This window comes from Pygocentrus nattereri, chromosome 26 (genome assembly GCF_015220715.1).
Source record: "Pygocentrus nattereri isolate fPygNat1 chromosome 26, fPygNat1.pri, whole genome shotgun sequence".
In the NCBI taxonomy this organism is placed as follows: Eukaryota; Metazoa; Chordata; class Actinopteri; order Characiformes; family Serrasalmidae; genus Pygocentrus; species Pygocentrus nattereri.
Window position 1 is genome coordinate 13,384,650 of NC_051236.1, and position 14,876 is coordinate 13,399,525.

The window sequence follows — 14,876 nt, forward strand, 5'->3', positions numbered from 1 at the left end:
ACACCCAATGGCCTTTGTTTATTTATGCAATACAATCTGTAACTGTGAAACTTTGAAGTGCACCTATGTGGAAAGTTGACCTGATTAAAAAGACAATGAGTGTAAATATAAGATACAAAAGGGACCAGGTACATATTAGTCCTTCAAGGTGCAAATATTATAAACATACCCTTACAAAATTTTGTGGCCAAACTGTGTAACTTAAATAAGAGCTTTTTAACCTTTTCATAATTCAAATCTTTAATAGAACTTCTTTAAAAAGCCTGGGGACGATGTATGGAGTTAATACAACTTACAAAATAATTGCAAAAAAATTGTATAATTCTGTTCCCAAGCTAAAGCTACTGCAAATGTACCCCTGAGCATACCACCCCAATGACAGTTCAGTATTTTTTTTCTGAGAGAAGCTAATAAATCAGCCAGTAAGAGCATTAGCTTCAAAATTCCATGAGGATATCAGAGAACAGAATTTATTTTAATAATGAAAAACCTAATGATTGTTAATGTGCCTGAAGCATGGTTTCTAAAAGTGTCTCCCTCACCTGCTGATGGATGTCCATGAAATAATCTGTGAAGAGAGCCTAGCAGTTCTGCACAGGAGACATACACACATATACACAGACAAAACAACCAAATTAGTGAGCATAAAACACTATCACAAGCATTACAGAATATGAAACAAGAAAAAAGAAATGTTATTATTAGCAATTCACAACTGTCCAGTGATCATTCAATGAATAAGCGACTGTGACAAGCCCTCACCGATGCTGAGTGCTGTCTCTCTGTTTTGGGCCGAACAGGGTCAGACTGCTGTCGGGAGGGGGCTGTGAAGTCAAACACAGTTAAAAAAATTTAGCAAGATGCAATTTTACACATTCTTTACTCATGTGACTTTATTAGGCACAATCAAATTAGAAAGCAAAGAACAGTACAGGTATTAGAGATCACAGACCTGGTGAGCTGCCTTGGCTAGCACTGCTCATACTGTCCTCCAGCCAACCAGTGCTGTATGTGAATGAATCTCGCTTATGAGGGGTGCCAGCAGAAGACAGGCTCTCCTAAAGCACAGAACAATAGTATGTACACAAGGACATGGACAAGAAAGGATCCACCGTGAGTCGTTTGCTCTTTGTGCTCTGCTATATTTTAGGGCCATTGAGTGCATGAAAGTAAACAAATGACTCATGGACTCATTGTATTCTTATGCAATCATGCTAATGGTAGAATACCACTGTAAGAAGTAAAACTCATCACATGAGTATTATTGGGCTAACTGAGTGTTCTTGCTCTATTAGTAATGTGTCAGCATGAGTGAGAGAATGTGGGCAGGTACCAGTCCTGTGTCATATTCCTCTGCAGCTTCATGTTCTTGTTCGTTTTCCTCCACCACACTGGCAAAGCTGCTGGCGTTGGACGATGAACGAGACAGATCATGATTCTCTGGGATGGAAGGTGCTCGACACACAGCCGAACTGCTCAAATAAATAAATAAATGAAACCAAAAATGTCAATGCTATGACAGGCCCATGACTTAACTTAATCACGATTACAGTAGAAAAAACGGAAATATCTAATAATAAAAATATATAACAATACAATTTCTTGTTCACATCATTGCTCACCTGGTCTTAGTGGTGGGCATCTCTGGTGAGCTATGATTGGAAGAGTTATCAGACTTGGGATCCTGCAAGGCATGCCCACTGTCAGGTGTTTTCTGTGTGCTCGGGGACACATCCCTACTACTGAGAGAAAAAACACACACATGCAGCATTTTCCACATGCTTGTGAGTACATTTTAACCTTGAATTCTGAATTTTAAACATCTCCCCTCCAGCATTTCTACTTTAGTATATTTCATTTCATTATTTTATTTCATTGTCAGGAAAATGTTTTGACAATTTAACACTAACAAAGCTAGCAGTTCATACATCAATTTGTGTTAGACACAGGAGTAGAGATAAGGTACTGTAGTTGACTACTGCTATGAATACATATGAATAGCTGGTGATGCACTCATGCACCTGTGGTGTTAATGGTAGAAAGTGGTCAAAAATCAGCCACTCACCTTCTCTCCTGGACCTCCTGGATGTTCTCGATTCCAATGGCGCTGCTCCGTCTGGAGCTGAACGGACCTGATTTTTTCCGGGTTGGGCTCTTCCCAGGAATGATCAAAGACTGTGGTCGAAAAAACAGAAATCTGTCAGATATGGCTTGAATTTGGAGCTGCTGACAAACACAATAAATGCACCTGCAAATTTAGCAGTTAAATAATAAAAAATCATATCTCCTGAAGACTTTGTATGAATTCTTCCATGATTTACTCAGTATCATTCTCAGTATATTTATGGTGAAAAAAGCTCCCAGCTGACATCCTTTTGGAAGCAGTGCAGCTCAGAATTGAGATTCAGCTTTTGTCAGCTTGTCAGAAGAGGTTATATCTTTGTTGCCATGGTGTTTATTGTGGTGGACACGTGTGGCAGTAGAGGGAACGGCCAGACACTGTGAAGAGCTCCATCTGCTATGCTGTCTGGATCAGTTTAGTGTTGCACTCTTAAGTGGTAAGGATCAGTAAACAGCTGTGGAAACCTGCACCGAGATCAGTGTTCCGTATCTCACTGATGCCACCGATGCGCCACATGGGGTTAGGGTCACAGTCCACACCAGCTGTGGTCATGCACAGCAGGGCACAGAGAGCAGAGAGAGCAGAGGATGGCACAAATTCCAGCTGGCACACTGTGTTTCGTGGGAAACATTCAAACCAACTCACAGGTAGTTTGGTAGTAGGTTTAGATTCCTAATATAACACAGCCAGAACAGGCACTATAATGGAGGCAGTCAATCACTTTGTTGTAATCTTCAGTTTCAAGTATAATAAGTAATTTGGGTCATACGGTGAGTGCGTATACATGCACTCTATAATCCGATCACAATCGAAAACAATGATTACTTTCTAATTTGATAAAGAGAGGTGGATTTTAGCTCAGTAATCAGATTTCCCGGTGCATGCATATTTGTACTTTGATTTCTAGCGAATTTCTCATGCGTGAGAACAGACTGCCTGACATCACGTAGACCCAGAGTTTCCCATTATGTGATTACTCAAGAGCATGTAAATGTGTTGATTGGATTACTGACAAAACCTGATTTTCTGCAGTTGTCAGATTATTAAGCAGGTAAGTGCACTCAGTTTTAGGCAGACTGGTTTTTCACATATTCATACAAATGACCTGGAGGCGTGATATTTGAATCATTTAGAAAATTGACACCATCGTCTGGCCAATTTCTACTTCACTGAAATTGAGAAACAAATCTTGTGACATCTTTTTCCTCCAGATTTTACTGTGTCTGTATTAGTTTTTTAAACAGTAACTGCCATTTACACTGAACAATTCATAATGAACAAACCAAGAGAAACGTGTTTTGCTTCTCCTGTAAAGTGACCATATCATAGATGTTATGTTAATGTTAAATTTAACTGATGGTACATTTTGTTATGGCAGTGACGATATGTAAATCATTAAAAAGCAGAAAAAGCCAGAAAAGGATGGCATGCCTACTCCAGGTAAGGGGAAAAGACTTGCCCCAAGTGGAGGAGTTTAAGTATCTCGGGGTCTTGTTCACGATTGATGGGAAGAAGGATCATGAGATCAGCCGCAGGCTGGGACAGGCGGCAGCAGTAATGCAGTCACTGTACCGGACTGTAGTGGTGAAGAGGAAGCTGAGCCAAAAGGCAAAGCTCTCTGTTTACCGCTCGGTCTACATCCCGACCCTCACCTATGGTCATGAGCTGTGGGAAATGACCGGAAGAATGAGATTGCGAATACAAGTGGCGAAAATGAGCTTTCTTTGCAGGGTGGCGGGCTACACACTATTTGATAAGCTGAGGAACTTGGCCATCCGGGAGGAGCTCTGGAGCTGGGAGCGGCTTGGGGTCCCTGGGAATGAGCTGGAGGAAGTTGCGGGGGACAGGGTCTGGGATTCTCTGCTCTCCCAACTGCTACCGCGACCCTATCTGGATTAAGCGGTTAACGACAACGATGATGATGATGATGATAAAAAGCAGAAGCTTTTTGTGAATACTCACAATGCCTGGTGTTTTGGGGGTGTCTGGAGGATTGTGGGTAAAGCTGCCACTGTGGCTGGTTGAGACAGTGTGAGGCTTTTTATTGCTTAGGCCCATAGCGTCCATAGACTGACTCCTACTGCGAATTACTCTCTACACACAAAAACACACACAGAGTGAGATAACTGATCACAAGTGTCCAGCACTACAGAGCAGAGCCTAAATCTGGGCTCTGAGAAAGGAATGAGAACTGAGAGAGACAAAGAGACAGAGAGGTGAGAAGGGATAAAAATGAACAAGAGGTGTCAAAAATCCTGTGCCTGACACTGAAACATGTTCCTACCTTGAAAGATTCGAAAAAGCCTCCTCCACTTCCAGCTCCATTCTCCATCTTCTCATCCTCTCCTCCCAATCCCATCATGCACTGGCTGTTCACATGCAACTCCTCATACAGAGTCTCCAGCAGTGCAGAGCGTGTTCTCTCCTGCATACACACATATACACAAAATGATAAGTTGAACCATGACATTCAAATTTGAAATACTGCTGCTACATTTTAGTCAAGATCTCCAGATACAAAGAGTAGTGCTAGTTTTCCATTACAGACTCAAATTGTGATCCCCTGCTTTATTTGGTGTTTGGTACAGTTGTTTTAGTGTGTTATTGGTCTGAGCACCTTTACAGCTCACAGTAAGAGCCACAGTACTATCCTTTCATATTCAATGTGGTACCTAGAGTACTAGAGGTCTGCCTCCTGGCCCAAAAGGGGGGAAATAAAGACATGGCACCTACTAAGGCCCTTAATAAAAAGACTAAATATGAATGAAGACTGCTGTGCTGTTACACAAAAAGCCACCAAGAAAGGCAAAATCTCCAAAACGAATAACCACCAACACATTACTGTTAATAAAGAATGACATTCACATGTCACAAGACATGTACAAAAGAGGGTACTGTACATGGACATTTAGACCACTAAGGAACAATGTAAATGTTAAACATACAAAATGTTCTTGACGGTCCAACAGTCTACCTTAAATTAATTTTAATTGCACATGAAAAACAGTGACAAAAGGTTAGCACTATCATGCTATTGCATTTTATCAGCATATGCCTACTATTACATTACATTTCAACATGAACTGTGGTTATTAACTTTTTAAAGATGATAATAAAATGTGTCTCTGCCGTTTAATCTGCTTCTCTCCATTAATCACGTAATGTCTTAGTGCTGTTGCTGTGTTTATTTGATATGCACAGAATTTGATCTAACAAAAATTGTTTAGTCTTATTTAGTTTACATCACAAACTACCTTCACGAACAAGAAAACACATGAATAGAAACAAGAAACACATCGGTCATGTTTTATTTTCACTCTTATTTAAAAAAATATAGCGTGTTATAGTATATAGTGTTTATTGATCTTAACTACTCTGAGTAAACTTTTCTGCATTCACTCAGAAAAAAATCACAAAGCGTCCAACAATAAAGAAAGCCTGACTGAAGTGCCCTTGAGTAAGGTGCCTAACCCCCAACTGCTCCCCGGGCGCCGTGGATAGGGTTGCCCACGGCTCCGGGCAAGTGTGCTCACGGCCCCCTAGTGTGTGTGCATTCACTAATGTATATGTGGTATTTCACTGCATGGATGGGTTAAATGCAGAGGTGAATTTCCCCATTGTGGGACTAATAAAGGTGACTTAAAACTTTAAGGGGCCATTGCCAAATTCTTAAGATAGACTGATGGGAAGATGCTCTTATGGAACTCTTAAGGAAAACATCAGCTTCCCTCTATCACACATTTGCACACATGGCATTAAGCTTCCTAACACCAAGGACATGGATAATATTATCCAAGCTTAAGATTTGTTATGGAACTCTTTCGGACATCATAAAACAATAATAAATATTCAGCAAATCTCTCTGTCACACACAAACACACAGCTATGCATTCTCACCTCCAGCTTGGCGAACTTCTCTGCCTTGTAGCAGGAGTATTCAGCATTGATAAGTTTAGTCAGGAGAAACTCATGGAACTCCGGACTCTAGTCAGTGAACACAAAGAACAGTGTTCATTGTTACATATTTGGAAACTTCCTCCTTATAAAGCATAATCCTTAGTGGATCTGTGTTTGAAATGTTTCTCACCTTTCTGAACACAGCTGGGTCTGGGAGAGCAGGTCCAAAGAAAGGCACGTCATCTCTCGCCGTCACTGACACCTGCAATGACACAGACATGATGGTTTTCTCTGTTTCTCAGAAAAAAATATCTTGAAACAAAAGAATGAGATTAGGAAGTTATAGAGGTGGACACTGTCAGAATCTATTCAGACACAAAATAAATTCATATTGGGAGGAATATTTTTTTTTGCACAAAAAGTTATTTGCATAATATAAGGAGAGCAGGGCTCAACCTAATGGTGTAAAACAGAATTATTTTGGATTTAAACAAGTTCAAGCAGAATGTGTTTCAGCCATCTTCTTATATTTCTGTACCAACATCCTCTGTGATTTTGTTTTACAGAAATCAGATATAATTGCATGAAGGTTGTTTTTGCATCATTTTTCATCATCAGTCACTTTTGATTACTGAGTTGCAAGTGTAAGTCACAGGATTCTCACCCATAATATCTGAATCACTCTCTTAGCATCTGTAATATAGCTTTGTTCTGAAGCATATAACCAACACTGAGAGCTAGCCAGGCTAAAGTACAGACTTGACATGGCAAGGTTAGCGCATCAATTAAGCCACCCAATGTTAACAATAAGAGACGTCCATTTACCGCAATATAAATTGAAAATCATTTTTATTTTCCAGATATTTTTTACAGCTTCATCAAATATGTACTATAGATGTGATATAAGTAAAACATATTTCAATTGTACTGTTAATTAAATAACTAATTTCCTTGTATGTTTTATACACCTTGTGGTTAAAAATAAAACTGTTAATGTTTGATACAGCTAAATAAATTCATTTTTATGCACATATTTTTATGCGCTCAGGTTGGAAACTGGTATCTTATACAACAGATTTGTACTGAACTCTGTTTGCCACAGTTAGCCAAATGCTCCACTCAGGCTGTCACAATTAACAACAATAATGGGATAAATTGTAGTGCTTGTAGTGCTTTTAGATGAACTGTTCACAAACAGTGGGTGCGCAAAACAAGTGTAACATTTTCGTTTGTAATATGGATGCATAGGTTGCATGTATAAAGCAATTATTAATCTTGAGTATATATTTAACTTAATTATATTTTTTACACTGTGCCCTGCTCACCCCTACATTGCACTGGGATAAAACTGATGCATGAACATTGAATTAAAGCCAACTGTAAAAAGTGAAGTGATAAACAGAATAGAAACTAACTCATGGAATGACCACATGAATTGGTCACCTTGTAAAGGACATTGTCTGTGCAGGCATTCTCCACTTGCACCACCACATAAGCATGCAGGAAATTGGATGCGATCATATCTGGTACAAATGGTGTGTTTTCCTCTTGAAACACGATAGCCACAATGTCATTTCCAATGTGCCTCTTTCTCTGGAGCTGAAAACAGAACAGAAGAGTTTTTTTTATTCAATCAGCATATTTGGGGACTCTTAAAGTGTGAAACTAATGAATGAATTTGTTGCTTATCACCTTGAGAGCAGCACAGTTGTTACTAGGAAATGGCTTCGATTAATTCCTTGCACTGACTGAATACCAATGTGAGAAACCTTCTCACCCCTTTCCTGAAGAACTACCAGCGTTGTCAAAATTAATGTACACTGTTTGTGTGAAAAACAACTAGTTGCTTCTTCTTGTAAATTAACAGACCTATTAAGTGCTGTGCTTAAATGTGGACCAAAAAGTGTGAGAGCAAGACACTAATGCTTCTATTGATACAATCTACCATTTATTTCTATTCAGGTCAATTGCACTATATAACACTGTGGACCTAATATTTGGCAGTCAAAGCCTCTGTTTCCTGAGGGAAAATTTCACCACCTGCCACATATTTGACAGCAAGTTGTTTGTCTTTATTATCAAAATGTTGTCAACAATGAGGCCAATGGCTCATAGAGCAGGTTACGTAATCAACACTCTAGTATACAGTAGGAACACACATGCAACCCGGTGGGATCCTGGCAAAAGAGCTAGTCAAGAAACAGCTTTTGCACTAAGCCATTGGATTAAATCAAAACAATAAGCAATCTCAGATAAGCCACAGTCTTCTACAGCACACTTCTTTTCAAGAATATCTTACATGTAAAAGTAAGCCAGTAGCCATGCACAGTAGTGACTGCTAAAACAGCACTACATGCTTCCTCTATAGGTTAGCTTTAGTCTATGAGGATCTGCACTGAAGAGAATGTGTTTGCTAAGTGCTTTGTGTAGCGCAATAGTGACTGTGTCCAAGTGCTATGTGATGTTTTCTCTCTGAGTGAAGAAGGTGCTGAAACAGATGGCTTGCAATGCCCTGTTGTTCGGCACTGTGTGATGTGGTTCACTTGCTAATTAACCAGACATATGAAGGATCACTGACATGAACAATGACCATGCATCTAAGCAAGCTATATACGGTCACTAAATGTCACAATCCCGAAGAAACTTGGGAAAATTGCATAAAGAGCTGCACGACAAATTAAAAAAATAATATTACCAGTAGGCAACAGGAGAATGTACTTTCAAGCTTAGTGGATATATTCATTCTTCTTTGAGAGAAAAATGCCAATAATTATATATATATATATATATAATAAATAAGTTCACTTCATCAAATGTTCTGCCAGAAACACCCCCTAAAGGGCCAGCAGAAGTATAGATATTAACAATACCAGCAGGAACAAGAATATTTCTCAAAATTAGTATGAGCGACCACAGTGTGAAAACAGGCAGAATCTGACAGATGGTATAATAAGAGAGGACACTCCTTACCTGCTGTGAGTCTCCTTCAGTGTAGGGCAGTTTGGTGGACACGTGGAACATAATCTCCTTGTTGTGGAAATTGTGGTATACTGACTCAATTCCAGTCTGGCCATGTGTGACATCTAGACCACCTCGAAACCTACCAAACAAGACAAAGAAACAAAGGTTCTTTAACAAATTGCCAATAATTGCCAGCTTAAACCAGAGTTTTGCTAACAATCTAATTTCTTTAAACAACTCTCCACTTCTTTCCTGCCTAACAGCTTTGTTGACACACACAGTTTTGTGTGTGTTAACATTTGCAGATTGCACACACACACATGCACAATGTGTGTGCAATCTGCAAATGTTAATGCACAGTTACTTTATATTTTATTAAGATAAAAAAAGATTGTGATATATGCTAACACTGACATATGCTAACACAGTGCTAACACTCAACAACTATGGGCTCCTCAAATCATCTGGCTCAGGATCAGAAAATGAAACTAATAGATGCCTACAAAGTGGAGAAAAATAGTTCAGGGGAAATGTGGAAGTCAAGGCAAGATCTGAAAGACTTCACAGATTCACAGATATAATTGTTCATGAGCTGGCCAGAAAGGCAAAGTATAACCCCTATAGTATCTTGCAAAAGTGAGGCATGTGGAGCATGTGGGGCATCCTGAAGTGGAAGGAGGAGGAGCACAAGGTGTCTAACATCCACCAGCTCCGTGACGTCATCATGGAGGAGTGGAAGAGGATTCCAGTATCAACCTGTGCAGCTCTGGCGAATTCCATGCCCAAGAGGGTTAAAGCAGTGCTAGATAATAATGGCGATCACACAAAATATTGACATATTGGTATAGCATTGTGGGGAACCCCTCTGCCTTCTATGCTGTATACTGGGGTTCAATCCCCACCTGGGTAAGCCCTACACTATACCAATAAGAGTCCTTGGGCAAAACTCCTAACACTACCTTCACTTTCTTGTGTAAAATGATCAAACTGTAAGTCGCTCTGGATAAGAATGTATGCCAAATGCTGTAAAAATAATATACTTTTAGAATAGGATTTATCTTATGATAGCTACCCTTTAAAGTCATGCAGCTCAATCTTCTGCCCCAAAAACTCCAGAAATTCAACAAAGGCTGGACTTTCCACATTGTTTCCAAAAAGCTCCTCTTCTGACATCTGAAGAATAAACAAAATGTTCAGAAACAGTACAAATAATATATTTATCATATTATAAACCAATGAAAAAAAGATAATATGTAGTACTTGTCCAAACTTTTGGTAGATGACTCCAAACTTAAAGTTGTTGCTTATGACATGTTCATCAAAGGTCACAATGAGTCTAGAGGCCTGTAGGAACACAGTTTAGGTGAGGATCACAATGTGTCTTATACAGAAGCAATCATTAAAGGGTAGATCAACAGTGAAAATTTGGTTAACCTTTGGGTAGAGGACTGGATAAAATCTGTCTACGTTCACCTCTTCACACACCAGCTGAAAAAAATTGAATATTGTTCATTCTAACATAATTGAACACATGTAAACATTCTTCACATGATCTAATGATGCGATTTTGTGCTAATATCCTACCTTTGCCATCTGCACCACATTGGGGAACTCAGTCAGACAAGAAATGGGTATCACATCATGGTGGGTTTTGCACTTTGACCTAAAAGAGCATTTATTTATTATTTGTTATAATTATTGCTGTTCTTCATGTAAACTCAACAATCCGTTTCTTAGGTACACCTACCTTGTATTTACACTCTTTGAAAATTTTATTAGATTCACTTATCATAAAAGTGTTTCTCTGCATAATGTGTTATCCCGCCTATACCCATTCATCAATGCTCATGACCACCACAGATCAGGTATTATTTTGGTAGTGGATCATTGACAATGACATGGTAGAGGCATGTAAATGTGTTGTGCTGGTACGAGTGGACCAGACACAGCAGCGCTGCTAGAGTTTATAAAAACCGGAGTGTCACTGCTGGAATGAAAATCCATCACCTTGTGGGCAGCACCCTGTGACCACTGATGAAGGACTACAGGATGACCAGAATAACTGTGCAAAAAATAAGAGCTGCTGGCTCTAACTTTACATCTAAAAGAAGGTCCAACAAAGCACTCCAGCAGCACTGCTGTGCCTGATCAACTTGAACCAACGCAGCACACACTAACTCATCACCACCACATCAGTGTTACTGTAGTGCTGAGAATGGTCCACTACTTGCTTGCTCTGTGAGGGTCCATAGTAAGCAGAGCTGATAAACTGGGTGATAAATGTACATATAAGGCAGGTGTACCTAATAAAGTGCTCAGTGAGCATATGCAGTACTATGCAAATGTTAGATACAGCCAGGTACAAGTTTTTCAGCACTAGGAACAATGCAGAAAACATGTTTAACAGAAAACTGCACAGAAGCCTCAAGTGCTAACTATAATACTGTATTACAGCATTTATAGCTTTCCTGATTTTTACAGCTTTCATGGTTTCATGCTTTCAGTCTTCAAAGAATCAGCAAAGGTACTTTTCCACATGACACCAGTGCAGTCTTAGAGATTAGCTGCATTTTTGGCTTCTCACTATCCAATCCCAATCCCAAACACCTCTCAAAGATTATGACGTCTGGAGAACAACAGCAGCTTCTTTGATTTCTTTCATTCTTTGATTTCTTCCTTGTTGTCTATTTCATTTTCTAAATAAAGACTTCCTGACATCTACACATCCTTTCAGACTCATAATGTTGAGCTGCCTTCTCACAGTGGAAGGATGGACAGAAACAACTGTGGATTTATTTTCAAACTTAAAGTAAATGGAGCTTGATTTTTTCCTCTTAGTCAAAAATGAAAGCTTTAAGTACTGTTTATCTGATGGTGTCAGTTATGGTGGTCTGCCAGGTCCTGTACAGTTTTAGAAGTCAGATTTTCTCTGTATCCATTTTTGGAACTTCAGTTTGGAAAACTGAAGATGTTTCCACTTATTTATCTTTGACTTTCCTCTTTTTTTATAAAAGTGGATTATCTTAAAGATAACCGCCTCAGAAATACTAAATAATTAAAATGTATTAATTGTGAGTCGTTCTACTGGAAGTGAAATAAATGAAAGGCATTCTCTAACCTTTGCATGGTACTGTATGTTTTTCCTCAGATCTAGATGGACTCTGAGGCTATTGACCACCCTGAGATCCATGTACATGAGGCATTATAACACTTACATATTGAACTAGACCATTTGACAAAACAGCCAAATAAGAGAAAGAGAATAGGTGGACAGGAAAGAGATGTAAAAAAGAAAATAAGGTAATGGGATGAGGTGAAAAAATGTGGGTGTGAAAGTGTGACAGCAATTGAGACAGAAAAGCAGATGAATAATGATAATGAAGAGAGAGAGAGCAAGAAAGAGAAAAAAAAAATAAAAAGGAAAGAACACACCAGAGAGGCAGAGACTGAGAGGCACGCAGGTTAAAAGTGTTAATTAGGGTGATTTAAGGCTGCCAGTGTGACAACTGGGCAGCAAGCAGGTACTACCTTCAATTAACCTAATGTGCTTTGTGCTAGACTAAATGCAGATAAAGAAGGTCCTTCAAAATGCTATAAAACTCCCTCTACTATGAGCAGGCATTCCTCCCTAAGCCTATGGTACTTACCACTGTACAACTTCATTAAAATTCCTCTTTTGTTCAAAGTAAAACTGAACTTAATTACCATAAATATCTCCACAAAGCACACAGCTTTAATTCTGTTGCTATCAGATACAAAGTACAAAGGTTGCTATTTTTAAAAACTAACTGAACAACACTAAGAATAATGGGGGGAAACAAGTGCAGAAAACTGAGAGATGGGAGAGAAGCTGAAGAAGCAGAGAAGGCACACATGGCGAGAAAAGGCAAAAGTATTCATATGAAAGAGTGCAGTACAAAAGAAGAGGGATCTGAAAGGAGATAGAGGGAGGCAGATGAGTCACAGAGGAGTGAAGTGAAAAACAGATCAGTGTGGTGAAGGGGAAGTGCAAATGAGTAGAGATATATGGGGAAAAGAGCAAAGCAAGGGGTTCTGATAGCGAGAGACGAGGATATGATTGTTTATCTGTGTCTGTGTGAGCTTCACCTAAACAGTAGACGGAGATGCTCTTGGTCCCCAATCACGTCATACTTCACAGAGAAGACGAGGTGGCCCAGTGCAGTGTCCACAGAGTAATAATTAAAGTGCTCCTATAGGGAATGATGCATAAACACACGCTCAAATCTCCAGTCTCTTGAACACACATTCCCTCCTTTTATCTAGTCTGGTTTCCTTATCACTGTTCACAAAGGTTCTGCTACATAGCGGTTCTGCTTACCCAGCTCTAACCTCATGAAATGAAAATGTGACACATGTCTGTCACATAATGTTTGTTTTTGCTGTTACTTTGTAATATTGCATATTTGAAATGCTACATCTTTCCAGAGTTTAAAGAAACATGAAATGGAACAAGTTTAAGATGAAGATTCACTCTGTCACAATTATTATATAATTGCCTGATTGTAATCATTTGAGCTGGATTTAATTATTCAAGCTGTACACACATTTTTTTTCCACAGTTGTTAACATTCAGAATCACAACACACTGGATATATTTTTAAAATATACACAAATGTTAAAAAAGAAGAAAGCAGAAAAACATATATAGAGATGGTCTTATGAAGACATATATAGACATGGGTCTTATGAAAACAAAAAGTTCAAACTGACAAGTGCTATAACACCTTTAGAGGGCAGCAGTGAGTAGCGTTTGTTTATTTGAGCCTGAGCTGTTTCTGTTGCCATTTGAGAGTAAGTATGAACCGCTAATAAGTATAATAGCTATCAGCGAATTTATATACTTTTGTATTCTTGTACTCTTGTAGCTGAATGCAGATGTATACAAGAACAAAGACAAATTTAATCCCAGTTATGTCTATGACAATTCACCGTCAGCTAAATTTCATGACTGTGACAGACCTATTCATGTCACATTTTGATAAACTTATATTTCAATTAGTTTCACATGAAAAATATCACATTAACATATTTTATTCTTGAACTAACACAGCATAATTGGTCTCTCCCTCTCTCTCTCTTTAGCAGTTAGTGTTCTCCTCCAAGTGTGCTGAGCTGTCCAATGAAGTTGTGTTTGCAGAAGTTTGAACTATGCCGTGGCACTTCACATGTTAGCATGCTATCCCTAGACCACGCAGCTTGGCAGGATCATATGATGGAGAGACCTAACTAGTGGATACAATTGTACATGACTAAATTGGCGAGAAAACTGGCTAAAACTCCATAAAAAATAACAATGAAAGCTGAAAACCTGTGGACTGCTGGAAACTACTTCTTGGGTACATTTCAGAATAATATTTTTCATATTATTTTTTACTTTTAATTATGTGTGTGTGTGTGTGTGTGTATATATATATTAAATTAGTCTTCAAAATATTACATTTAATTTAATGGACACAGATATAATCATCTTAGCCCTACATATTCAAAGCACAAGTTTCTGATCACACCTTGCCCAGGAAGTGTTTCCTGTAGATCTTTGCTGTGCTGTTAGTCTCTAGTTTAACCTCCGATGCTGGGCAGGGGGGCGGCTCCTCTGGAGCAGGGGCTGAACCAAGCTCATGATTGGTACCCTCAATCCAGTAACCACCAAACTGGGGCAGTAGTATCAGGGGGAAGGGAGCTTTACGACCCAGCACCTGTCAATTACAAAGAGGTGAAATTACACCTTTTGATGAAATGTTATTGTTATTTTAATGGTGTTCCTTTACAAATAGACAACAGTCCAGTTCAAACCATGTATGCATGTAGAATATACAGTAGTATTCAAAAGTTTGGAATCTGTATGTGTTTTATAAAATAAAACAAATATATCACA

The 14,876-nt window shown here is 38.9% G+C and overlaps 1 protein-coding gene across 8 annotated transcripts in view; it reads right to left on the minus strand.

Moving 5' to 3' along the window:
- si:dkey-166d12.2 (rap1 GTPase-activating protein 1) overlaps positions 1 to 14,876 on the minus strand; it is a 103,585-nt gene that overhangs the window by 2,018 nt on the left and 86,691 nt on the right. For 7 of the 8 annotated variants that reach the window (XM_017697839.2, XM_037534885.1, XM_037534886.1 and 4 more), the window contains 18 exons: positions 14,509 to 14,697; positions 13,088 to 13,191; positions 10,565 to 10,643; positions 10,415 to 10,468; positions 10,241 to 10,324; positions 10,053 to 10,153; positions 8,990 to 9,119; positions 7,463 to 7,618; positions 6,210 to 6,281; positions 6,020 to 6,106; positions 4,407 to 4,547; positions 4,085 to 4,216; positions 2,066 to 2,175; positions 1,623 to 1,742; positions 1,334 to 1,472; positions 953 to 1,058; positions 763 to 824; positions 543 to 590 (listed from right to left, as the gene is read on the minus strand). In XM_017697839.2, coding sequence (XP_017553328.1) covers positions 582 to 590; positions 763 to 824; positions 953 to 1,058; positions 1,334 to 1,472; positions 1,623 to 1,742; positions 2,066 to 2,175; positions 4,085 to 4,216; positions 4,407 to 4,547; positions 6,020 to 6,106; positions 6,210 to 6,281; positions 7,463 to 7,618; positions 8,990 to 9,119; positions 10,053 to 10,153; positions 10,241 to 10,324; positions 10,415 to 10,468; positions 10,565 to 10,643; positions 13,088 to 13,191; positions 14,509 to 14,697 — 1,875 coding nt within the window. In that variant the 3' untranslated portion in view covers positions 543 to 581. The remainder of the gene's footprint in view (positions 1 to 542; positions 591 to 762; positions 825 to 952; positions 1,059 to 1,333; positions 1,473 to 1,622; positions 1,743 to 2,065; positions 2,176 to 4,084; positions 4,217 to 4,406; positions 4,548 to 6,019; positions 6,107 to 6,209; positions 6,282 to 7,462; positions 7,619 to 8,989; positions 9,120 to 10,052; positions 10,154 to 10,240; positions 10,325 to 10,414; positions 10,469 to 10,564; positions 10,644 to 13,087; positions 13,192 to 14,508; positions 14,698 to 14,876) is intronic. The other variant, XM_017697836.2, reaches the window with a different exon arrangement.